Source organism: Lagenorhynchus albirostris, chromosome 20, assembly GCF_949774975.1.
Source record: "Lagenorhynchus albirostris chromosome 20, mLagAlb1.1, whole genome shotgun sequence".
Taxonomy (NCBI): Eukaryota; Metazoa; Chordata; class Mammalia; order Artiodactyla; family Delphinidae; genus Lagenorhynchus; species Lagenorhynchus albirostris.
This window is the reverse complement of record NC_083114.1, coordinates 50,828,860-50,852,179: the sequence shown is the minus strand read 5'-3', so window position 1 is coordinate 50,852,179 and position 23,320 is coordinate 50,828,860. Positions and strand designations below refer to the sequence as shown.

Sequence of the window (23,320 nt, the reverse complement as noted above, 5' to 3'; positions counted from 1 at the left end):
CCGTACTGACTCAGCACAGACAGAAGCAAACAGCTCTGGGACCCCGCACTGGCCCGCAGCCCCCAGTGTGAGCTGCATCGCCCTGGGGTTTCCGTGCATGTCCCCACATGTTCATCACACCCTGTTCTCACTCCTGTGAACGCGTCCACGCCCCTCACCAGACTAGGCCAGTCACCCGCGTAACGGGTCTTGTTCACTGTTCCCTGAGCCTACCACGTCCTGGGCACACGGACGTACTGTTTGGAGGAAGGACCCGGTCTGCACATCTGTTTTCATGCTTTCCATTCTCTGTGACTTTACACTCTGACCTTGGTGGGTCCTTTAAGCCCATAGGGAGAGGTTAGTGGATGACTCAGATATTGTCACATAAATTAAAGAAATCAGATACAGACGTTACGCAACATCGGCACAATGTGCTCCATACATAATCTTTGTTGGGTATTATCAGAGAATATCGGCTCTCTTCTTCAAAACGGTTTTAGACTCACTTGGGAGACCAAATGCGTGCACCCAGAAAGTTCTAGTATAGAACAGGTGAAGATCAGGTACCAAAAGAATGGACGTAGATGCTGGGGATTTGCGGAGGGGAGCAGGGGTGCCAGGGAAGGCTACACACTTGGCAGGTTGGGGACTGGGAGGTTTGGATGGGGGAGGAGTCACGTGAACAAAGGTCCAGGCGGACACAGCGTGGACAGGCAAGCCGAGGCCCCCCTACCCACCCTGCAGGGCCAGGGCACCCGGCGTCCCTCCACAAGGCAGTGGGGCCTGCTTGTCGAGGGAGGAAGACTGGGCCCGGGACCAGAGCACGGAGACCTGTGCGGCGGGCACTACCGCCCTCCCGTCTGTCACCACCGCCCTCCAGCCGGGCGCTGCGGCCCCGTCCCCTTCGCACCCGGCCTTCCCACAGCATCGCGTCTCACGGGGAGTGAGAGCAGGGGTCTGGGCAGCACTGTGGCCCCAGCAAGGCTGAATGACCCTCAGGGAACCACCTCGGGAGCCTGGCCCCTTCCTAAGGTGCTCGGACAAGCAGAGAACCCGGCCCACACTTACCGGGCCTGACGTGCAGGTCATGAAACTCATGGATGATACGCATTTCTGCTCTTTGAAGCTGTGCGCCAGGCACTTTAGATCATTTGCATTTTGCACAGTCCTTCGGGGATCTGTTCATTTTGTGGCTCAAGGAGTGTGTGCGCGTTGGGGATGGTGTGGGTGGGAGAGAACCGGCAGGCGCTGACGCTGAGCCAGGCACGGGACACGGGGGGAGGCCACGCTACCTGGGTGAAGAGGTCCAGGGCCTTGTGCAGGTTGGCGTACATGCCCGTGGGCGGCTCGTTGGTGATTTTGATGGCGTTCTCCAGGATGCCCTGGGGGATGATGTGGGACTCGGGGCTGGGGGCCGGCTCGGCGCTGATGAACACGCGGTAGTCATCGTGGCTGCCGACGCTGTACCGCTCCAGCTTCTTGTCCAGGGTGCTCAGCCACTGGGCCACCAGGTGGATGTTCTGCAGCCAAGACCAGGGCTTAGTGCCCGCACACTCCTCTCCACCCCGGGCCCATAGGGCAGGCCCCTCCCCAACGGCACCCGCACTCCCCACCCCGCTGTCCGCCCTTCCCGGGGCGCTGGCCACGCTTGATAATTTCACTGAGCAACTGAGTCCCCAGAGTTGAAGCTTGTTCTCAGTTCGTTCAGGACCTCCAGCCTTGCGGCGAGTCCTTCCTGCCCTCCACCAGCATAAGGGCTGAGAATTATATGGTCCCCACCCCTCCTCTGAGAGGCTTGAGTAAAAAGAAATGACTTGGAGGGACTTCCCTGGTGGCGCAGTGGTTAAGAATCCGCCTGCCAATGCAGGGGACACGGGTTCAAGCCCTGGTCCGGGAAGATCCCACATGCTGTGGAGCAACTAAGCCCGTGCGCCTCAACTACTGAGCCTGCACTCTAGAGCCCGTGAGCCACAACTACTGAGCCCGCAAGCCACACTACCGAGCCTGTGCTCTAGAGCCCGCGAGCCACAACTACTGAGCCTGCGCTCTAGAGCCCGCGTGCCACAACTGCTGAAGCCCGCGCACCCTAGAGCCCCTGCTCCACAACAAGAGAAGCCACTGCAATGAGAAGCCCGCACACCACAACGAAGAGTAGCCCCCGCTCGCCACAACTAGAGAAAGCCTGCACGCAGCAATGAAGACCCAATGCAGCCAAAAATAATACATTTATAAAGAAAAAAAAAAGAAATGACTTGGAGAAAAGAGAACCCTCATGCACTGTTGGTGGCACAGCCACTACGGAAAACAGTTTGGAGGCTCCTCACGAAATGAAAAATAGAACTACCCTGTCATCCAGTAATTCCAATCCTGGGTATTTATCCAAAGAAAATGAAAACACTGATTCCAAAAGATACGTGCACCCCTATGTTCACAGCAGCATTATTCACAATTGCCAACATGTGGAAGCAACTTAAGTGCCCATCAACAGGTGAGTGGGTAAAGAAGATGCGGTGTATATACACGATGGAATACTAGCCATAAAAAAGAATGAAATTTTGCCACCTGCGGCAACATGGCCCGACCTAGAGAATATGATGCTGAGTGAAATAAGTCAGACAGAGAAAGACAAATACTGTATGATTTCACTTATACGTGGAATCTAAAAAGCAAACCACATGAACAAACACAGCAAAACAGAAAGAGAGTCACAGATACAGAGCACAAACAGGTGGTTGCCAGAGGGGTGGGGGGAGGAGAGAAATAGGTGAGGGCAATGAAGAGGTACAAACTCCCAGGTACAAAGTAGGAGAGTCACAGGTATGAAATGCACAGTGTGGGGAACATGAGGTGACAGGTGACAGATGGTAACTGGACTCGTCATGGCGATCATTTTGTAAAAGAAAATGAACAGAAAGAAATGACTCGAACCTGAGGTCCCCGCATGGGACCAGGCTAGGCCCTGTGGACTGAGGTCAGCCACGCCGGAAGCTGAGGCGGGCCTGCAGTGGGACCAGCCGGGGCCTGGCGGTGGTCGGGGGGCGGGGTGCTTGGAGGGGCTGCTGGACCGAGGAGGGGCAGTCGAGCCAACGAGGGGGAGGCGGGGAGGAGGGTATGTCTTTCTCACTGCTGAAGAATCCACACTTTCAGTGGTGATGCCTCACACCACCTGCCAACCCAGGCAGAGCTGTGCTTGGTGTGGGCGCCTCCTGTGGGGCTGTAGGATCCCCAGCCACGCTTGTGCATGTGAATCCCATAACCTGCTTTCTTTCAGGCCTTCAGGCCAAGCCCCACGGGCGCTGAGGCTGGGATCCCTCACCCAAGAGGCACAGGTGCCGCCCACCCCCATACCTGCAGAATGACCCAGTGTCCCTTCTCCACAGCCACGTCCAGGGCATTCTCCGCCACCACCTCTTGTCCCTGCCCCAGGGACACGTTATGGAGTTTCCCGTTGTCTATGGTAAATCCCAATTTTTTCCCTAAAGGAAAGGAAAACAGGAAAAGCATGGGGATGGCTGAATGACAGAAATGGAGCTTCTGTGATCCACAGCTGGGAATTCCACACCCTACCCCTTTTAAAATTGTGGTAAAATACACATAACATCAAATGTACCCCTTTAAAAGCCATCTTAAAGCGTACGATTCAGGGACATTTAATAATTCAGTGTCGTGCGACTGTTTATCTGGTTCCAGGACATTTTTATCGCCCCAGAAGGAAACCCTGTACCCATTAAACAGTCATTCTGCATCCTGTTCCCGCCCCAGCCCCTGGCAACCACTAATCTGCCTTCTGCCTCTACGGATTCCCCAGTTCTGGACGTTTCAGATACAAGGAATCGTATACCGTGGAGCCTTCGGCACAGTGTTTTCTCGTTCCGTCTACGGCGTAGCCTGTGTCAGTGCTTCGTTCCCTTTTATGATTTACCACTTTGCCATCAGCCGTTCATCAGCTGATGGACGTGTGGGTTGGATCTACCTTTTGGCCGTCGTGAGGGGACCTGTTTGTTTGGACACCTGTTCCCGGCTCCGTTGGGAACGTCCCCAGGAGTGGAATTGCCGGGACATGTGGTGACTCGATGTGTGACCTAGGGAGGGACCACCTGCTCACACTGCCACCAGCAATGCAAAGGGCCCCGTCTCTCGTCCCCTCCCGACACCTGTACCTCCGTGTGTCTGATACCTGCCCTGCTAGTGGGTGTGAAGGGCCGTCTCACTGTGGTTTGGATGCGCTTCTCCCCAGACCCGGCCGCACTTACCCAGGGCCTCCACGTCCTTCAGGGGGTCAGCGCCCGGGGAGAGGATGAAGAAGATCGGGCTTGAGGGGCTGCTCTCCTTGTAGGACTTGGAGAACTCAACGCTCCGGCCCTCTGTGAACTTGCTGCCCATCTTCTCCTCCACAAAGTTCCTGAGGGGGACACGCCTGGTCAGACCCGAGGTGAGGGACCGCTTTTCTGGGGGACTTTCTCAGGCAGAGAAGGGCCTCTAGCTGGAGAGTCGGTCTCTACAGGGCCCTCCTGCAGGCAGGGGGGGTGTGGAGGGGAGCGTGCGCGGTATTTGGCGGTGTTCGCGCTGGGCACCCTTTGCGCCCGTCCTCCTGGGCACAGACAGGTGAGAGGCTCTCAGCCAGCTGATGCCACCCCCACTTTCAAAGGCGTGCAAGGTCAGCCGGGAGGGAACCCGGGCCGCAAGTGTTCCAGGTGACCACACCTCAGCGCTCCCAAGGAAGGGATCAGTTTCTAGTGGCTTTCTGTTTCCCCCCCACACTTCCTATCTGCTCTCCAGACCAGGGCAGCAGCAACACGGAACAGAACCTAGATCGGCCTCTGCGTCCTGAGAATCTCCCCCGACGGGGGCTCTGAGGAGGAAGGACGCGTGCATTAGAGTTGCTTTGGTGAGCTCCATGGACCGCAAAACACGGATCATCAGGAAAGTCACAGAAAAAACCCAAACGTCTCTTTACATAAGCACCCCTCTGTTCCAAGCCCCAAACTCTATCTTGACCCTGATAAGGCTGGGGTCAGTCGAGGCCCCTCTTAGGGTGACCTTGGGATCTCAGCTCTCTGCCCCTCTCCCTTGACCACAGGTGGCTGAGCTCACTGTATCTGAATGAAACACAGGAGCTAAACTTATGTCCAGTGCGGTCTTTGAAAGAAGGACGACGGCAGTCTCCCCGGGAGAGAACACACTTATTCCCGAGGAGTCGGCGATCTGAGCGCTCTGAGCGTCGTGAAGCCCCGTGGGTGGACCTGTTCACATAGAGGCGTCCCTCTGAGTCAACGGGGAGTCTGCGGGCGGGTGCCAGGTGGGCCTTCCCACTCCCGTGGGAGTGATAGCTGTCATTCGCTCCCCGGTCTGGCCTTTGCTGGCCTCTATACAGACCCTGAGCAGCGCTGACCACAGGCCGGTGGGAGGGCTCCTGCTCCAGGCCCCTGGTTGTGCTTGAGTCTGGCCTTTGGAATTGACCCGGAATGTCAGTGCTAGAGTCCTTGCCCGGGAAGGAATTCTAGAAGGTACAGGTCCTGCCTGGGGCAGGAATGTCACAAGCTCCCTGCTGCTCCTGACGTGGCCGGGCCCCGTGGTCGTTCTCTGCGGCTGCAGTGATGACGCAGAATGGAGGGCTCCGCTGCTCCTAGCGCTGTGTCCTGGGCACGGGGGTGCTGGAGCCGCCCCCAGCGGCTTGCATGCTGGCAGGTGCTACAGACCCGGGTGCTGTTCTGGGGAGCCCGTTACCAGCACCCCGCCCCGCCATGGGCGAGTTCCCTTCCCTGGGCCTGTGGACCCGGAGGAGGGGAGGTGCCCGGCTCGAGGGGTTGGCGGAGGGCGGAGTGAACCCACGCTCTTGACGACTGTGTGTTGTTGCTATTTGCCGTGGACTTGGACTTGAACTTCCTGCTCTTGAGCTCCACCGCCCTGTTTGATTCGGGAGGTGAATCTGCTTTCCTTGCGACCGCCGCAGAGCATGACTTGGGTTCGCCTGGCGTTTGCGGTCGCCCACGCGGTTCCGATGCGTTTTCTGCCGTGGTGACTCGGGTGGCTCTCAAGGGTGCTCTGGGGGCCGTGGGGCTGGACACCCACCCGTGCTCAGCTCGCCCGCAGGCGGTGTCCCCCTGGATGCTCAGTGCCCTTCACCTGGGCCTTCCCCACGCTGTGTCCGTGTCCGACCTTCCCGGGATGCCTTCCTGCTTTCTCCCTGGACCAGCTCGACTCTCCCTCGTGACGTGATTTCTTGCTTCACTCTGCCCGCTCCCCTCCCGCACCCAGAACCCCTCGCGGTCCCTTTCCTCTTCAGTCCCGAGAAAACAAAGCAAAACAGAAACACGTGTCTGTGAACAACCAGTGGGTGTGAGTCAGGCCTCTGCTTTGTCAGACGTGGGCGCCTTTTGGGAAATCTGGTGGCTTTCAGGCCACTAGGACAAACGGAAAACCAAGACGCCCCTCTGAGAACGGGGCCTGTCTCATTCCCTCCCCCCCCCACGACGCCATGGCCTGCCCGGGCTGGCCGTGCAGATGTTACAGCTGTTGATATTCCTGAAGTCTTTCTGTGCTTTGGGGAGTGAAAGGAACGGGCGCTGAAACCCGATGGTTAAGTTTCCAGTCCTGGAGGCGTTTCAGGTCCAGAGAGATTGTTCACGAAAGCAGAATGGTTCTCTTTGCAAACGAGCCGTAAAAATAAAAGATTTCCTCTAAATCCAGCCACTGAGGCCATGAAAGTCCTCGGGTGCTGATGGCTCTGCCACTGCTTTCTCCCCACAGCATCCTTAAAGGACCCCGCGTGGTCGTGGCCTTGGAGGTCATTAGCACCCAGGCTTTTTTAAAAAAATTAATTAATTAATTTTTGGCTGCGTTGGGTCTTTGTTGCTGCGCGCGGGCTTTCTCTAGTTGCGGCGAGCAGGGGCTACTCTTTGTTGCGGTGCGCGGGCTTCTCATTGCGGTGGCTTCTCTTGTTGTGGAGCACGGGCTCTAGGCACGCGGGCTTCAGTAGTTGCAGCACGCGGGCTCAGTAGTTGTGGCTTGCGGGCTCTAGAGCGCAGGCTCAGGGGTTGTGGCGCGTGGGCTTAGTCGCTCTGCGGCATGTGGGATCTTCCTGGACCAGGGCTCGAACCCGTGTCCCCTGCACTGGCAGCGCGCCCAGGCTTTTTTAAAATCTTGGTGGCCAACCCGGGGAGTTTTATCTTCCCGTCGCTTATCTCGGGGCGCCTCTCCTCACCCAGGGTCAGGGGAGCCGGGGGTTCCTGTTGGCCACCTTCAGAGACCCCAGAGCTACGAGAACTCAGAACGGGAATTGGTGGCTGGGATGGGAGGCGCCCACTCCCCAGCCCTGAGGCCAGGCTGGGGCGGGGCGGGGTGGGGCTGGGGGCACTCACTTGATGGCGTAGGTCATGCGGTCGGGCCGCACGCACCTCAGCATGCACAGCTTCTGCAGCGCCGTCTTGTTCTTCCACTCCTTGGGGAAGACCTCCTTTTCGGGGGCTTCCGACTCCACGAGCTTCTTCCACCGCTTGGCGGATCCCTCGATGTCGCTGTCCAGGTTCTTGAACTCATCCATCTCCGAGAGGGCCTGGCGGCAGACGGCCTTTCAGCTCTCCCCCATCCCAGTGGGCGCCTTCCCCGCGGGCTCCGGGAAAAGCATGACCATGGGGCCTGTCGCTCAAACGATGAGCTGCTGGGGATGAATGGCTGGGACGAGGGAGGAATCCGATCGGGGATGTGACTCCTGGCTGCTTCTCCGGGGGCTCTGGAACAGGGGCCCTGCTCATCCCAGGGGGCCACCTTCCTCTGGTCTTTCTGAACTGACACAGTGAGGGCCCCAGGATTCTGAGGAATAGCCTTGACACTTTGCATTTTCCTGGAAGTGAGGGGAAGCGGCGGAGGGGCGACCCCTGGGCACACCCTGGGGCCCATCGCGGCTCAGCTTGCCGCCTGCAGGGACGTGATGATGAAGTTGCTGCGCTCCAGTAGGACAGCACAGTCCCCGTGAGCTGGCAGGCAGCCCATCAGTGCCTGGTCCCACCTCTGAGGCCTCCTCGTTCTACTGAATGTTACGGCCGGGAGCACCTTGTAAACATGTCTGGGGCGAGCAGGAAAGGCCGCGAGGTGGGGAGAGAACACAGTGTTCAAGTCTGAAGGCCAACCTTGATGCCGCCCCATCCCTGATGCTGCAGGAAGTCCACGGGTGACACGACCCCGGCTTTGAACGGGAACCGCAGAAGGAAATCCAGCTCCACCGGGTTCAGCTCCTTCTTCATGGACAAGACCTGAGGGGCCGTGGGGCTCGCTTAGATGTTGCCCTACGACAGGGGCTCATACCCCTTGCCTGCAGGGGAAGCACTGTCCTGCCCCTTTGGGGTCAGCCCAAAGCTTGGTCAGCACCTTGTTTTTCAACTGCGGTACAATACACACAGCATAAATGTACCACTTTAACCCTATTATAGTCTAAAATCCAGTGGCATTTAGTGCATTCACACTGTTGTACAACCAGCACCACTGTCCAGGTGCACAGCCTTTTCGTCACCCCAGAGGCAAAGCCCCTACCCTTCAGCAGTCCCACCCTCAGGCAACCATCAGTCTACTCTCCGTCTCTACAGATTTGCCTTTTCTGGACATTTCCAGTAAATGGAATCATACAACACGAGGCCTTTTGCATCTGAGCGTGTTTTCAAGGTTCATCCGTGTTGTAGCGTGTGTCACTGCTTCATTTTTTTATGGACGAATAATGGGCCAGTGTATGGCGAGACCACATCTCGTTTACCCAACAGTCCGTCGTTGGACGTTTGGGTTGTTTCTGCCGTTTGGCTGTCGAGAAAATGCTGCCGTGAATGTTTACATGCACGTATTTGTTTGAATACGTGTTTGCAATTCTTTGGGGTATATACGTTTTCTGGTCACATTTGAAGTCACCTTGCCACTGGTGCGCACAAGCTCTCTGGGCTTCTAGCAGGCCCTGTCTTGGTCACTGAAGTGGCTCTTTGGGCAACTGGCCCAGCCCCTCCATCTCAGATGGACGGCAGGGGAGCCGGGGCCGCGGTCACTGTAACCTCCCCAGTCAGGAGCTCACACAGCTGCTTTCTCAGATTCCACAGAGAGTTTCCCCTGAGTCAGGGTCTCTTTTTTTTTTTTTTTTTTTAATCTTAGTAAAATAAAAAGTTCTTTGGGCCTGAAAAGAATACATTCTACTCTGGAAAATTAGGGGGAGCATCAAGGAAACTTATCTTGATGTGCTCTTAGCAGGGGAGAAACAGGGAACCCGTTACTCAGAGATTCACATGGAAAAGAAACCTCCTTAACCTGGACCCCTAATTCCAAGTTGGAGTTTGGATGGAAAGCTGGGTTGACATTGATGCCCAAGCTAGCTATGAAATCCGTGTTCCCAATAACACTTATAACACGGTGCAAACAAAGTGGCGGAGAGGTTGTTTAATCAATTTAGTGGAACCAAAATCTTTAAATATTTCAGCAGGTCTGTAAAAACAGGGGGCATGTTTACTCATTAGTACCTTTCTTTCCCATCCACAGCAGACTAACCGCTAAGGCGGGACTGTCAGCTCGGCATGACTTGAAGGGACTAGAACGACGTCTCCCTTTAACTGACCTCCCCTCCCCTTCAATGGTTCCCATTGGGACACCTTTCCTGGTACCAACTCAAGAGCCCAGGTGTGTTCCGTATATTGTTAAAAATGCAGGTTTGGATCCACTGGGTCTGAGCCGGAGCCTGAGAATCTGCATTTCCAACCCCCCCCACTCTCCCCCAGCACCCCACCTCACCCCACGGGGCTCCGGTGCTGCCCGTCCAAGGACCACACATGGGGCATCGAGGCCAGATGTTACCTGAAATGTCACCTGTGCGAGGAAGATGAGTTTGTCTCGCTCAAAGAGCCCGCGGGCCGTGTACATGTACACAGAGTAGGTGATCTCGTCCGTCAGGTTGATCACACGCTGTTTGACCTCGTCGGCGGGGGCGGTCTTCTGGATGGCCTTCTCGAACACCACGTTGAAGGCCTGGTCGGGGAGGGGGGGTCACCGAATGCAGGGGGCTCCACGCTGCCCACGCGGGCTCTGGGGCACTGCTCGGACCCGGTGCTGGTGCTGGTCAGACCTGGTGTCCTGGGTCCCACCCCCCAAGCCCACCTGCAGCCTGGGCCCCAGTGGCCCCGGACCCGGATGCAGCCGCACCTTGAGCGAGAACTGGTAGATGGGGTTGATCTTGCTGAGGTCGTTCAGGATGAAGTACAGCAGGGACGCCCTCCCCGCGGCTGGCACGTAGTTCTCTCTCGCCTCGTTGATTTTAACTTCTGTGATTTTTGCCTCTTGCACCTCAAAACAAACAATCAAAAAATGGGCAGAAGACCTGTGTAGACACTTCTCCAAAGAAGACACACAGATGGCCAACAGGCACATGAAAAGCCGCTCAACATCACTAATAATTAGAGAAATGCAAATCAAAACCACAGGGAGATATCACCTCACACCAGTCACAACGGCCAGCATTAAAAAGTCTACAAATAACAAATGCTGGAGAGGGCGTGGAGAGAAGGGAACCCTCCTACACTGTTGGTGGGAACGCAAATTGGTGCAGCCACTATGGACAACAGTATGGAGGTTCCTCAAAAAACTAAAAATAGAACTACCGTCTAATTCAGCAATCCCACTCCTGGGCATATATCCAGACAAAACTATAATTCAAAAAGCTACACGCACCCCTATGTGTATGGCAGCACTCTTCACAATAGCCAAGACAGGGAAACACCCTAAATGTCCATCTACAGATGAACGGATGAAGATGTGCCTGGCCGGCATCCACGCGCCTTGACCCTGCCCCGGGCCCCCAGGGGCCCCCATGTGGCTACGGCTTCTCTTCTCAGTGACCATCCGCCCAGCTCCCATGCCCCCTGTGTGCTCCGGCTGGGGGTGCAAGCGGGTAGCCCCCAAGATGGTCTTTTACCTTTTCCTCAATCTCGCTGGCCATGTGTTTGGTGGTCTCCAGGTTCTCAACTAAGGCTGTGTCTCCCAGAAAGTTCCCCGACGCGGCCGACAGACGGGCCAGCAGAGAATCTTCCAGCTCTTTCAGAACAATCTTAAATTCATTCTGAGACTTGGTGAGGTTCGCCTGCAGGAGGGGCAGAGACCGGGAAGGGAAATCAGTCGCTGGCACGGCCTGGTCCCCCAGCTGGGGGGCTCGGGGGGGCTCAGGGCCAAGGCCCTGGGACTCGGAACGGGAGGAACACGGCAAGCCTGGAAGAAAGGGGCCGGAGTGGAGGCCCCCAAGCAGTGCGGGGTAGGGGGCCCTGCATCTGGGTCTTGCAGCTGCTTGTCATGGGCAGCTGTGCAGCAAGAACGTGGGGACCATGGGACATGAGTGGGGCCTGGGACCCCTGTGAGCCCACGTGTATGGCTCAGCCAGTCAAGGAAGGGCCTGGTACACAGGGGCTGGCAGCAAAGACATTCTCGTGGGGCAGGAGTGCGGTGCTCTAGGGCAGCCCGGGCACTGCTGTGACTCCTGTTCTTTCAGCGAAGCCATCACTTGATTTAGAATTAGATTCGGGAGGCGGCCGGGGAGGAGGAGTGACTCATTCTGTCGTACCAGCTACACTCAGTGTGACAAGCAGGGCACCTTCACAGCCGCCGGACGCCTGGGTCACAGTGACCTGCCCCCTGCTGTCTCTGAGCTGCCTGCCCCGCTCCTCCTGTGTCCACGTACCTTCAGCTGCTCCAGATCTGGGCGCTCTTTGGCCACCACGGTGGCCAAGAGCTGGTCCTCGAGCCCGTCCCTGGTGACCAGGAAGTTGATCAGGGTGCACTGGGCCTGCATCTCGGGCTTGTAGTGGGGGTTGAAGTGCTTCGTGTGCAGCAGCAGGCGGAAGTTGGGGTGGTATTCCACCTCTTTGTCGCCGATCTTAATGAACCTGGCGGTCGGCGGACGGAGGGGTTAGGAGGGTCCCCGGCGACCAAGGGATGGCAGCACAGACAGACCGCCTTTCCCGCCAGCCTGGGAGGAAGGTCCAGACTTCTCAACCACATGTTTCACTATAAAGCTGCTTAGAATAAAGGTCTTCCAGAAGCCGTCGGCACAATTTTCCACTTAACCGGGAAGTATTTCCCCTCTAAATGCACGAAATCATGTTGGCATATTGTGCGGGGGTTTACCCTGATTAATAAATAATCTGAAACTTGGAAAAAAACAAAAAACTCACAACCATCCCTCTCTGGTCTGTGACCGGCCCTTCTAGAAAATGCACCTGCTCGCTCTCCGGCCGGCTTGTTCTGATTTTTTAGGAGCATTTACTTGACTCTGCCTGCACATCTTACTCATCTGGAAACCTCTGCAGAAACACTCTGGCCTGGGCTCCACCCCAGAGCCATTAACATCGAAAGATGTTGACACCCCAATTCAGAACACCGGGACATCCCTGGAGCTCCCCAGGTGAATCTGATGAGAGGCCAGGGTGGGAACCTGGGTCGGCTCACCCACTGGGGGGGGGTCGCTTCTCTCCGGCTCCCCACTCTGCTCTCCTCTTTCTGGCCGAGTTCACATTCTGGGGGGCCTCTCACTTCAGCCCTGGGTATCACTACTCACACCAGGCCCTTCTCAGAGTCTAGGACATCAGCACATTTATGTCACCTCTGTTCTGGGCTTCTGCCTGCACCCCTGAGTTTATAGGTGGCTCAGATCAACTCCGACCTTTACATTTTTAAAGTTGATTTAATTTTTTATATTAGAAAAGCAATACAGGGAGTTCCCTGGTGGTCCAGTGGTTAGGACTCTGTACTGTCACTGCCAAGGGCCCGGGTTGTTCGTTCCCTGGTCGGGGAACTAAAATCCCATGAGCCACATAGGGCAACCAAAGAAAAAACAGTCATACAAGCTCAACGCATCAACAAATGAGCGGGTAAACCAAACGTGGCAGGTCCGCACGATGCAGTATTACTCAGCCATAAGAAAGAATGAAAGATACTCGCTACAGCTCAGATGAACCTGGAAAAGATACTCAGTGAAAGGAGCCAGGCACCAGTGTCCTACAGGCCACGGAACTGGTCACTTTTGGTTAATTTTATGTTATGTGAATCTCACCTGAATAGAAAGAAAGAGACTCAGGATTTGCAAAATGCATATGGAAATAGAAAAAAAAGATGACCATCAAGGATCGTGATCTGCAGGCAGTCGCTAATAAACTGTTGGTGTAGGTCTTCCTTCCTAATTGGAACGTGGTCCCACAGTTGTCAGTCTCTCCCCTGGGAGCTGGGTGTCCCTTCACGCATTTTGCTGAAGCCCCTGCTGCCTCCCAGGAAAGGAAATGTCCCGCCCTTTCTCTCAGTCCAGAGGCCAGACCTCACCACTGAGGACGATCTCGTGGGTGAACCCGCGGAGGTGGACGCTGCCACTCACTTTCCCTTTTTGATTGTGTTCCTGCCCAGCAGAGGGTCCAGAACCGGGTCCACGGTCTCGCCAATGTTCTCGATGAGCAAGGTGTCCCCTTCTGAGATGGCCTGCTCGATGATATCCAGGTAGCTGTGGGCACAGCACAGGGGCCGTGAACGCCCTGGGGCCCGGTGGCGGCGCAACTGCCTGCCCCAGAGGGACCGAGGGGCCAAGAGCTCATTCCTCTCCCAAACGCCTCCTTCCCAAGAGGAGCTCAGGGCTTCTGCGTAAATCGCCCCCAGGCTGACAGGAGGGCTGGTGCACGTGGAGCGCTTCCGGGCTATTGAGCCAGACGTTCCACAGCTGCGAGTCTCCTCTCACTGCCCAGCACACTGGGAAGGCTCCCAGTGCAGCCGTGTCACGGCCACTGCTTCTCATCTATGACGATGAGAGACGGGAAGATGACCGCCCGCAGCCCCCCGGCTGGCAAGTGACCAGGCAGGACCAACGCAGGCAGGAGCCGAGGCCAGTGCCGTCCCCCAGCAGGAGCGGCAGGTAACGGGGGAGAGAGGAGCCCCGAGTTTAATTCTTTCCTGCCAGTGCCCAGGGCCAAGTACTAAAGAAATCCACATGTGGGTCAGTGTTTGTTTTCAAAGACCCATCCATCCATTTAGCGAGTATGAAGGGCCCCAGGTGGACTTCCCAGCACCGTGGCCCGGCCGGCCGGCCGCCACCTCTGGAGCCCCTACCCCACCCGCCACGGCCGAGCACCTCTTCTGTCCCAGGCGGATGGCCTTCAGCTTGCTGCCGTATTTGTTTTTGATCCACTTGATGCCCTGCAGCTGGGCGTCCACGAAGAGGGGCCAGCGCTCCGTGTTGCACAGGATGGTGGCATTCTCTGTGGACATGCGGTCGCTGGGGAGCCCCTGGTTGTTCCAAGTGGCCACGTCTGCATCGTCGGTCAGCAGGCTCAAGGGATCCAGACCTTCTGTGAGCGGGATGGGGACCTGCCGAGGGGGCGATGTGGCCTTACTCACCTCTCAGCGGAAAGCGGCTCTCCGAGCAACACGTGGGCCGCCGGGCTGCGTGGGGGAGGACAGCCACGCATTCGCATCACGCTGAGGAGCAGCTTGGAGCCCGGCCAGAAAGGATGTCGGCGTCGGCCTCACAGGGCCACCGTCTACATCCTGAGTGGCTGGAGTCTCCATTGCAGGAGCAAAGGTGCCTTCTGGCTGGGGCTGCCCTGCCGGGGGCCCCCAAAGGTGCTGAGTGATGGGCGCGACAGGACCTCCTACCTTTAGCTCATTTATGTAAGGGATCCAAAACCCCTCCATTAGCTCATTTCGATATTTCTTGGTGAAGTAGCCCACGTAGGAGACGAAGGCGGAAATCAGCAGGACGTCCCCACACAGTGTGGCCCCCTGGCTTCTGAAGTTCTCCACCGATTCGGCCCAGCGGACGTTTTCTGATGCTAATCCTCCTACCAGCCTGAGATGGGGACAGGGGTCAGTGGGCAGAAGAGAAGCACGTGTGTCGGGGGGGAGAGAGGACGGACTGGAGGACCAGGAAAGGCGCGCCTCCACCTTTAACACGCCAGGGACCTTCCAGTTTCAAATCCTGACTCTGCTCAGCGGTTCAGGACAAAACATGCTTTGGGGAAAGTTTTGGGCAATAAACGCTTGAGGGAAGCAAAACTAATGCTTTCTGGAGGCGGTTGGGAACGCCGAGTTTCCCTTCCCCAAGGGGCCGACGTCACGTGGATGCTGACGCTACCTGACCACGTCACCCACGTGCCGAGGCTGCTGCCCGGACACCACTGAGCACGCGCTTTGGGCAGCGGGAAGTCCAGAGGAGGCCCCCTGGCCCTGTGTGGAGTGGGGACTCCAGGGTGTGCCTCGTGCTTCTCAGGCCCCCGGCTCGAGGGCTGGTCCCCAACCCTAAATGACACCAGGAGTCTGAGAGTGTGGACAGGTTTGTGCTTGACTAGCCTGCGGTCTGGCTTTAGCATCCTCCGAGCAGCCCTCCTTGCCAGGGACCAAAAGGCCACTTGACCTGGTGGAGGTGAGTCCACATCCCACGGGAGGCCAGGCACACAGCCTGGGGGTCTCCCGGGGTTTATCACTTTGTGCTCAGAAAGCGGGGGCTGGGGGCCTTGCTGCCTCCACCTGGGGCGTAGCCCCCCCCGAAAGGCCATTCTGTGGGCTCATCCCTTTCGGGGGGTGGTGTCTGAGGACAGGAGGGGCCCCTCGGAGGGAGTAAGGCACCTGTTAGCCAGCGAGATCACACTACTGGTGGCGTCAGCCTCCTGCTGACACTTGATTTTCTCGGCTGTCGCTTTTTCAAATGCCGACGTCAGGTTGCTCAGGTTGGCGTTGAGTTCCTGAAGGAACAAGACAGGCCCTGAAATCGGGCAATGCTGGGGGTCCCCAGCTCTCCTCCCGGGAGGGCCGGGAACACGGCCGACGCCGGCAGCCTCCGGGGTGATCAGGTCCCCACAGCGGCCTGCGGGCTCTTGCTCTGCTCCGTAATTCATGGCAGCGGCTGTGCCGACCCCTCTCAAACGGAGACACGGACCAGCCGCGCCTGCCGACGGCACTCACAGCGATCTTGCTTTTGATGCGGGAGAGCTTCTCCTGCGCCTCGGCCAGCTCCGCGTTGGCCTCCTCCAGGGCCCGCCTCTTGGGGGCCACGTCGCAGTAGACCTCGTAGAAGCGGACGATGTTGATACACCAGGAGCACAGGCCCGCGGCGGCCGTGGACTTGGAGCGGATGAACTCGGGGTCGAACGTCGGGTTGCCTTGGTAGGGCCTGGAGCAGGACAGCGGGCGCTGAGGACGCAGACCTCCCGCCACCCCCGTCCCGCCTCCAGCTCCGCATCCGTCCGCCGCTCCGGTCCCCGTTACCAGCAACAGGACGGGGAGCACATTTAACTTTGTTTTTTTGTATCTTAGTGATTAGTGATTAGAAAGAAGATTAGAAAGAAGAAGAAAGAAAAGAATGAAACTCAGAATTCTGGCCTCTGGAGTAGAATTTGGAGGGTGAAGGGCAACGGAAGTAGTGATTTCAAGTCCTATATTCTAGATGATGGAAGAAAACCTGTGTTTTTTTTTTTTTTTAATCCTCTCTGCTCCTGCTGCTTTATATGGCTGGTCTCATTTTCATTCTGCAACGACTCCAGTCCTAGGCAAGAAGACTGGGGTTCAGGGGGGGTCAGCAACTTGCCCAGAGCAACGCCGACAGGAAGTGTTGGAACCAGGGTTTCTTCACCAAGTTCTCACATCAGGGGCTGCGTGTCAGGTGCTGCCCTGAGCGCTGCCCATATGTCAGGTCCTGGAGCCACCCCTGCCCTGGCACGTGTCCTCACACCATCTGACTCTGGGCAACAGGCCCAGAGAGGCTGAGTGTGTCTCCCAAGGTGACACAGCTTGGACTGGGCAGTGCAGGAATTCACACGGAGCCAGGCTGCCCCAGAGGCCACCCCCGCTCCCCCGCATCCCACACACACAACGGGCCACTTCTGCGTCCCCTCAGCTCAGTGCCCAGTTTTCAGGGATCCCCAGTGAGGCTAAGGCTCTAAGGATGAGACTTACAAGAGGTGACGTTAAAGAAAAAAAGGGGTGATGTGGTAGGTGTTATTGTACAAGAGGGATGAGGAAAAATGCCCATAGATGCAGTTAAGATGCTCTAGAAACTAGAGCACCTTAACTAGTGTTTTTAAAATAATGGCAATGTCATTGAGCACAACAGACTGACCTGTCTGCAGGAAGAATTCTAAAGGGACAATTTAAAATAATAATTGAAGTGTGATTTGAATGTAGGTGGGGAACACGGCCCATCACCTCCTCACTCTGGCATATTTTACGCTTCGTTTGGGCAAATAGTACAAAGCGTCTGCGTCTTTTAAGCACACTCCAGACAGCATGGGGAGGTGGCAGTTGAGAAGTTTGCTGGGTGACAAGGAGGAGACATTTATCATGGCGTTATTTATGACGGCAGACACGGAGACAGCCTAAACCCTCAGCAACGCAGGTGTAGTAAGTAAATTACGGTTCATCTGCGGCAAAAAAGTCAAGCTGATCGAGTGTTTTGACAACACAGGGAAAAGCCTTTTTCCCCCACGATGTTAAGTAAAAGATAGAAAGCAGAGCAGGTAATTGCATATACACAGCATTCTTTCAACTACAGGGAGAAGCACGAGAAAAAAGACTGAAAGGAAACAGGCCACATGTTGACACAGGCCGCTCCCTGGAGGTGGGTCTGCGTTTTTCTTGTCTTTTCTCTTAAACTTTAAACTACTCCTTAGTTGTCAAATGGTTTTCGATCGTCCAGCCCTCTTCCTCAACAGATGGAGCTGAGAGAGGTTGGAGTCTCACCTGGGGTCATGCGAGGGGCTCCCTTTCTCAGTTGGGGTCAGGTCAGGTCGGCCCTGAAATCGGGTTGCCAGGGGATGGCCAGGCAAAGAGTGTTCACAAGTGCAGTGCTCACCAATGCTAGCGCATCGGATTTATGGGGCAAGACGTGGAGGTCCCCCCTGCACACCCTTCCCAAGTCCCACTAGGACCCTCTGCTGGAGTGCTTGTAGCTGGACAAATACCTCCTCAAGCAGCAAAATGCAAAGAAACTATAAGGGACTAAAAGTACTACGTGCATGCACATTGGGGCAAATTATGAACAGAAAGATGCAGAAAGGCTGAAACCCAACTGCCTCTTCTGAGGTGTCAGAGCAAAAGCAGGGTCCTGCGCGTGACCCCTGCACACGGCACCACCAAGGGGGTGGGCAGGCCACCTAAGCCCCCCTCCGACCCCACCCACCAATACACCCCTGCCCTCCCCCCATTTAAGGGAGCAGCTCACCCCCCACCCGCTGAGCAAGGCTGGGGAGACAGAGGGTGATGAGGCTCCCCGCAAGCTTGGCATCGTGCTTCACCTCGACGCCTGGGCAGCTCAGGGGCAGGCAGATTCGCCCAGACTGCTGCCTGCTGTCTCTGGGGGTCCCACCTCGCTCTGTGCCGCCCAAGACCCTGCCCACTCCAGCAAGCATAGACTTCCCTTGGGACCATGCGGTATGGGGCCAGGGGCAGGTGGGAGAAGACTCGGGACCACACGGTGCCTGGACGTGACGTGCTCCCAACAGGATGAGGACTGAGCTGACCCCACGGCGGCAGCCGAGCCCCAACTCACTTAAATGCTTTCAGGCAGGCCTCGGGGATGTGCTCCTTGTCAAACTTCTTCAAGGAGTCCAGGAAGGTGTCCACTTTGCCCATCATGATTTTCGCAGCTTTCCAGCTCTGGTCCTTGGGGATCTTGCCCCCGGGTGCCGTCAGAATCATCACAGCGGCCGTGACGTTGACCACGGCGTCTGGGGGGGACCCGAAGGACTTCAGCTCTGTCAGGTTGTTCTGCAAAGACAGACGGACAGACTAGAATGGGGATTTAGCCCCGAGCAGGACCAGGAGGCCCCCGGTGATGACCCCACGGCGTCTCCTCTCTTCCTCTCTTCTCAGGCGTCGTGATCCCCGTTTCTTCCCCCTCCTGCCCTCACCTTATTCAGAGTGTCGAGGGCCTCCTGCGCGGCCAGTAGGGCCGGCTCTGCCTTGGCCAGGTCTGTTTCACAAGCTTTTTGTTTCTCAGTAACATTCTGGAAGGAAGGCAGATGGGAAAGATGGATGCAGGGGTCCGTCTGGGTGGCGTGTGTGAAGGGGGGACCCTGGGCGGTGTGAGGGCAAGGAGGGGTGAGGAGGGGTGACGAGGGGAGTTGCCCTTCGCTCTCGCTTGCTGGGTCACCGTGTGAAGCCCGCCTTTCCCCGCCCTGCCTCCTTTGCCCCGAAACACTCAGGTTAGAAGGAGCTGGGTGTCAGCTGACCTGGGATTCAGGGAGGGGAACTGGTCCTTCTCTTGGCTCCAGCTTCCAGGACCAGAGGGGAAACCTGGGGCCACACAGGCCACTCCCTGGCTTTGAGGCCTTATTTCTTGGTGCCACTGTCATCCCTCCAGGATGGACCATTTCAGAGGTACAGCCCATCCTCCCCTTAAAGTGAGAACATCTTCATTCACGCATGCACGCCTTCATTCATTCATGCATGCATTCACTCTTTGGCTCGGGAAGAACCCCTCTGAGCCTTCAGGCACCAGGCAGAGACCAGGAGAAGCTTGGTACCCATCAGTCAGGAGTAGCATCTGCGTGACAACAGAGATGAAGAAGCCAGTCGGGGCTGGGAGCTTTTGCTGGGCAAGGAGGAAGGACGACAGAAATAAGAGGGTCTCTTTGCAGAACACCTCCTGGAGAATCCCATTCCATACCTTACTTTAGGGACATGCGGGACACAACTCAGGGAACAGGGCATGGAAGGCACTGACTTGGCCGGTGGTGCTGGGAAGCTCCAGGCTTCCCTGGAGCATGTTGGGCCATTTCTGGATCAGGGGTTGGAGTGGGGTGGGCACCCAGATGTTAACAGCTGCATGTATCAGACGGCAGGTCCCTGAGTTCAGGGTGCAGGTGTGGGTCCTGGCTTGGATCCTGACTATGTCACTTGCTAATTTTGAGACCTCAGGCACATTGCCAACCATCCTAACAGGGCTGTGGTCATGCAGGTTACAATGAGGGATGGAGCAGAGCTCCTGGCTACCCCACCCGGCCCGGGACCCTCCGCGCTCCCGCACTGGTGGGAAGGGCAGGGCTCAGGTCCCCCTCCTGTTGGCCTTGGAAGGAGGCTGTCTCAGGCAAAGAAATGACTTGCTGCTGTCCTCCCTCTCAAGAGACAGCAGACAATTACTGGGACTCTTAATTTAGACACTCACGCAGGTGCATGACTAATGACAAAAAAAGGCATGCAGGAGAAGGCGATGAGAAATCAACCCAAGCCATGAACCTTCGGCGTGGAGCCCACCAGGGCCAGTGGCACTGGAACATCTCGGGGCTCCAGGTGCAGCAAGTCTGAGGACCAGGGCTCCGAGGAAGGCTTCTCAAGCCTTAACGTGCTCACAGGCCACTGGCATCTCACTGAGATGCAGACCCGATTCAGCAGAGCTGGGGCCTGGGACCCCACATGTCTTACCAGCTCAGGAGATGCCACTGCTGGGGCTTGGGAGGGCAGCCCTCTGCTGAGCTGGGGGCCCTGCGCTTGGGAGAGAAGCCCTCCCTGCGGGGTTCCTGCTGGTTTGCCCGGGCCCATAGGAGATACTGGCCACCAGGGGAAGGGGCCCAGCAGGGCAGAGCCGCGTGCCGCTGCCCGTCTGCCCACCTTGTTGATGACTTCCACCTTGACTTCTTCCTCATCAGCAATGGCTTTCTCTTTGCTGACCTTCTCTGTTTCCACACCCACCACGTGGATCAGCTTGTCCGCTTTCTCGTTTTTCTGCTTGAGCTCAGCCTCCTGAACCGCCAGCTTGGCTTTTAAATCGTCCACCTAGAGGAGGAGGGAAGGGAGGCGGGCAGGCTGGGGCCCCGGCCACCGCACACTGCCTCCTACTCGGCCGGGCTGTCCCGGCCCGGGACGGTACGGGCTGGTGGCCATGGGAGCCGCGGGGCCCGAGCAGAACAGCAGGCCTGCCGGTTGCTTACCACTCCCTGTGACGCATTTCTAAGTGCTTTTTCAGCTTCTCCAAGGTAAGTATTTACTGAGCACCGACTGTGTACACAGGGTCGCAAGTATAAGACCCATTCCTGTCGTTCAAGGAGGTGGCAGTCAAGGTGGCCGGATAAAAACAATGTCGGCAGAGGCAGGGTGCCGAGGAGTTCTGGGGAGGCTGGTGGGGCTCTGAGTCTGGAGCCGGGGATGAAGAGCTCCCTTGGGCCCTCGGGCGAGGCCCTAGGCAGCCAGGCGGAGGGAGTTCTGGGAAGTGGTAAGTGACGGGATGAGACACCCTTCCCCATCTGGATGACTTCTAGCACGAGGAGGCCACCACTCCATCGCTGTAACCGCCCTCTCCTGGGTGCATTTCCTGTGTCCCAGGACCACTCCCAGAAGGTACATTTGGGGAAAAATGCCTGCTGAGCCGGGCTTCTCCCTTGTTCCTATCCAGGGAGGGAGCAGGCTGCTTCGTGGCTCCGGCAAGCTCTGTCCAAGGAATGGACAGCCCCAGCACCGGGTTCCCCTCTCCGCCCCCACGGGGTGGCCTTGGCTCCGTGCAGCAGCCTGTGTCAGGGGCCACCCTCCACCTGTGCTTCTGCAGCTCCAAGGCCTGCGGCAGCCGTTTACCAGGCTCCCGCGGAGACGCCAACAGTGGGCAGTAAAGAGGGAGCCGGGGCTACACCACGGAGGATATTTAAAACCAGGCAGAAAACTTAAAAATTAACACGGTGTGAAAGTACGGCAGATGCGCTTCCATCTGGGCACCACAGTGTGAACGGGGCTCCGGGATGGACCCGCCTCCACGGGCTGCACTTGCCTGCATGAGCAAATCCCCCCAGACGCGGGACCCCCGGGAAGCACCCGACGTAACATCAGCACCCGGAAGGCGTTTGGGATCCACCGTCTAGGTTAAAACCCGTATACTTGCTGTGTTTTGCCAGTGGAAGTTTCTCCGAGGCAGGGGTCCCGGTCCCCTTACTTTGTGCCACATGCCTGGGGGAAGGTTCTGGAAGCACATCCCGAGGCCCCAGCTCTCCTACCTGAGAGGCTGTGCTCTGCAGCTTCATCAGCCCGTTCTCCAGCCTCTCGATTTTGGCGACCAGCTCCATCCTCTTCTTGGCCAGTAGGTTCTGGTACAGTTTGATCTGCTCCAGGAAGGTTTTGGGCGTGGTGTAGTTGTAGCGCCTCTCGGTGGCGAGGTACACCTTGGACATCTCTTTGACGGTCGTGTGCACGTAGGACATGAAGAGGCTGATGGAGGCCTTAACTTCCGGCTACAAAGACAAGACAGAACCATTCATTCCCCGGTGCCCTGATGGAAGAGGAGGCTGCTGGCCACAGTGGACCACAAGGTGGGTTCCCTTCCTCGCCGAGGACCCTGGATGAGTGGTACCCCCTCTGTCAACCTTGGTGGTTCAGCTGTCAAATGAGGCTCAAGACAGCAAGGTCTGCAGGGCTCTCACGGGCGACGGTGGTATTGCACCGCCAAGGGGCCCGGTCAGAGCCAAGGTTATCACTATTCTCTCTCTGACTCACACACTTGCATATACAACATGCTTGATTAACCAGGTAATTTCTGCAAGCATTTATCGGACACTTCCTGTTCCAGGCCCTGGGGTTTTAGTAACTCCTTTCCCAGCCCTTTCTGGCCCGCGTCCACGCCAGGGTCACGGCCCCACCACCTGGGCCTGCCCCACCTGCCCGAAGACAGGCACTAGGAGCTTTGCCTCAGGAATTGTTCAAGGGACATTCACTGTAATTCAGGTTAATTTGGGAACGTGTTCATCCAACACACGCTTCTTCGGCATCTACTCTGCAGCCCTCGCTGGGGCCAGCAGTGGGGCCATTCGCCGGTCCCCGGAGGCCCCCGCCCCTACAGGCACTCGGGGTGTGGAGGACACATGACGGCGGCATTTCTGGGAAAGGCTCAGCCTGCAACTGAACGCTCTGACAGTGATAAGCGGGGGGCTTTGCCCATCTTTAAAAACTAGGGAAGAGGTTAATTTCAGGCTTATTTTATTCCACTTAATAACTGAATATGCGATCAAAATAAATCAGACACGATAACCACGTGGGATTTATTCTGGGCCTGCGTATCACTTGCATCAGCTGGGTCACAGGCTAATGCCCATTTCTAGGCCGGCAATGAGCACAAACGGTGAATGCGGGCACCGTCTTTCAATAAAAGAAAGACACTGTAGGGACTTCCTTGGTGGTCCAGTGGTAAAGAATCCGCCTTCCAATGCAGGGGACGTGGGTTCGATCCCCGGTCAGGAAACTAGGATCCCACATGCCACGGGGCAACTAAGCCCGCAGGCAACGACTGAGCTCGTGCGCCTCAACTAGCGAAACTGCATGCCGCAAACTACAGAGCCCATGCGCTCTGGAACCCGTGGGCCACAACTAGAGAGAGAAA

The 23,320-nt window shown here is 57.0% G+C and overlaps 2 protein-coding genes across 3 annotated transcripts in view; one reads left to right on the top strand and one right to left on the bottom strand.

Annotated features, from left to right (window-relative positions):
• DNAH17 (dynein axonemal heavy chain 17) overlaps positions 1 to 23,320 on the bottom strand; it is a 110,983-nt gene that overhangs the window by 10,973 nt on the left and 76,690 nt on the right. Inside the window, exons 56-73 of the mRNA XM_060134746.1 lie at positions 21,945 to 22,178; positions 20,575 to 20,739; positions 18,876 to 18,971; positions 18,515 to 18,732; positions 15,934 to 16,141; positions 15,598 to 15,713; positions 14,629 to 14,821; positions 14,105 to 14,340; positions 13,361 to 13,483; positions 11,675 to 11,879; positions 10,919 to 11,083; positions 10,150 to 10,290; positions 9,805 to 9,975; positions 8,112 to 8,234; positions 7,344 to 7,537; positions 4,236 to 4,384; positions 3,331 to 3,458; positions 1,275 to 1,502 (exon numbers count right to left, since the gene is read on the bottom strand). Of these exons, the coding sequence (XP_059990729.1) occupies positions 1,275 to 1,502; positions 3,331 to 3,458; positions 4,236 to 4,384; positions 7,344 to 7,537; positions 8,112 to 8,234; positions 9,805 to 9,975; positions 10,150 to 10,290; positions 10,919 to 11,083; positions 11,675 to 11,879; positions 13,361 to 13,483; positions 14,105 to 14,340; positions 14,629 to 14,821; positions 15,598 to 15,713; positions 15,934 to 16,141; positions 18,515 to 18,732; positions 18,876 to 18,971; positions 20,575 to 20,739; positions 21,945 to 22,178 (3,093 nt within the window). The remainder of the gene's footprint in view (positions 1 to 1,274; positions 1,503 to 3,330; positions 3,459 to 4,235; positions 4,385 to 7,343; positions 7,538 to 8,111; positions 8,235 to 9,804; positions 9,976 to 10,149; positions 10,291 to 10,918; positions 11,084 to 11,674; positions 11,880 to 13,360; positions 13,484 to 14,104; positions 14,341 to 14,628; positions 14,822 to 15,597; positions 15,714 to 15,933; positions 16,142 to 18,514; positions 18,733 to 18,875; positions 18,972 to 20,574; positions 20,740 to 21,944; positions 22,179 to 23,320) is intronic.
• PGS1 (phosphatidylglycerophosphate synthase 1) overlaps positions 1 to 23,320 on the top strand; it is a 108,488-nt gene that overhangs the window by 48,845 nt on the left and 36,323 nt on the right. The gene's annotated exons all lie outside the window — the stretch shown is intronic.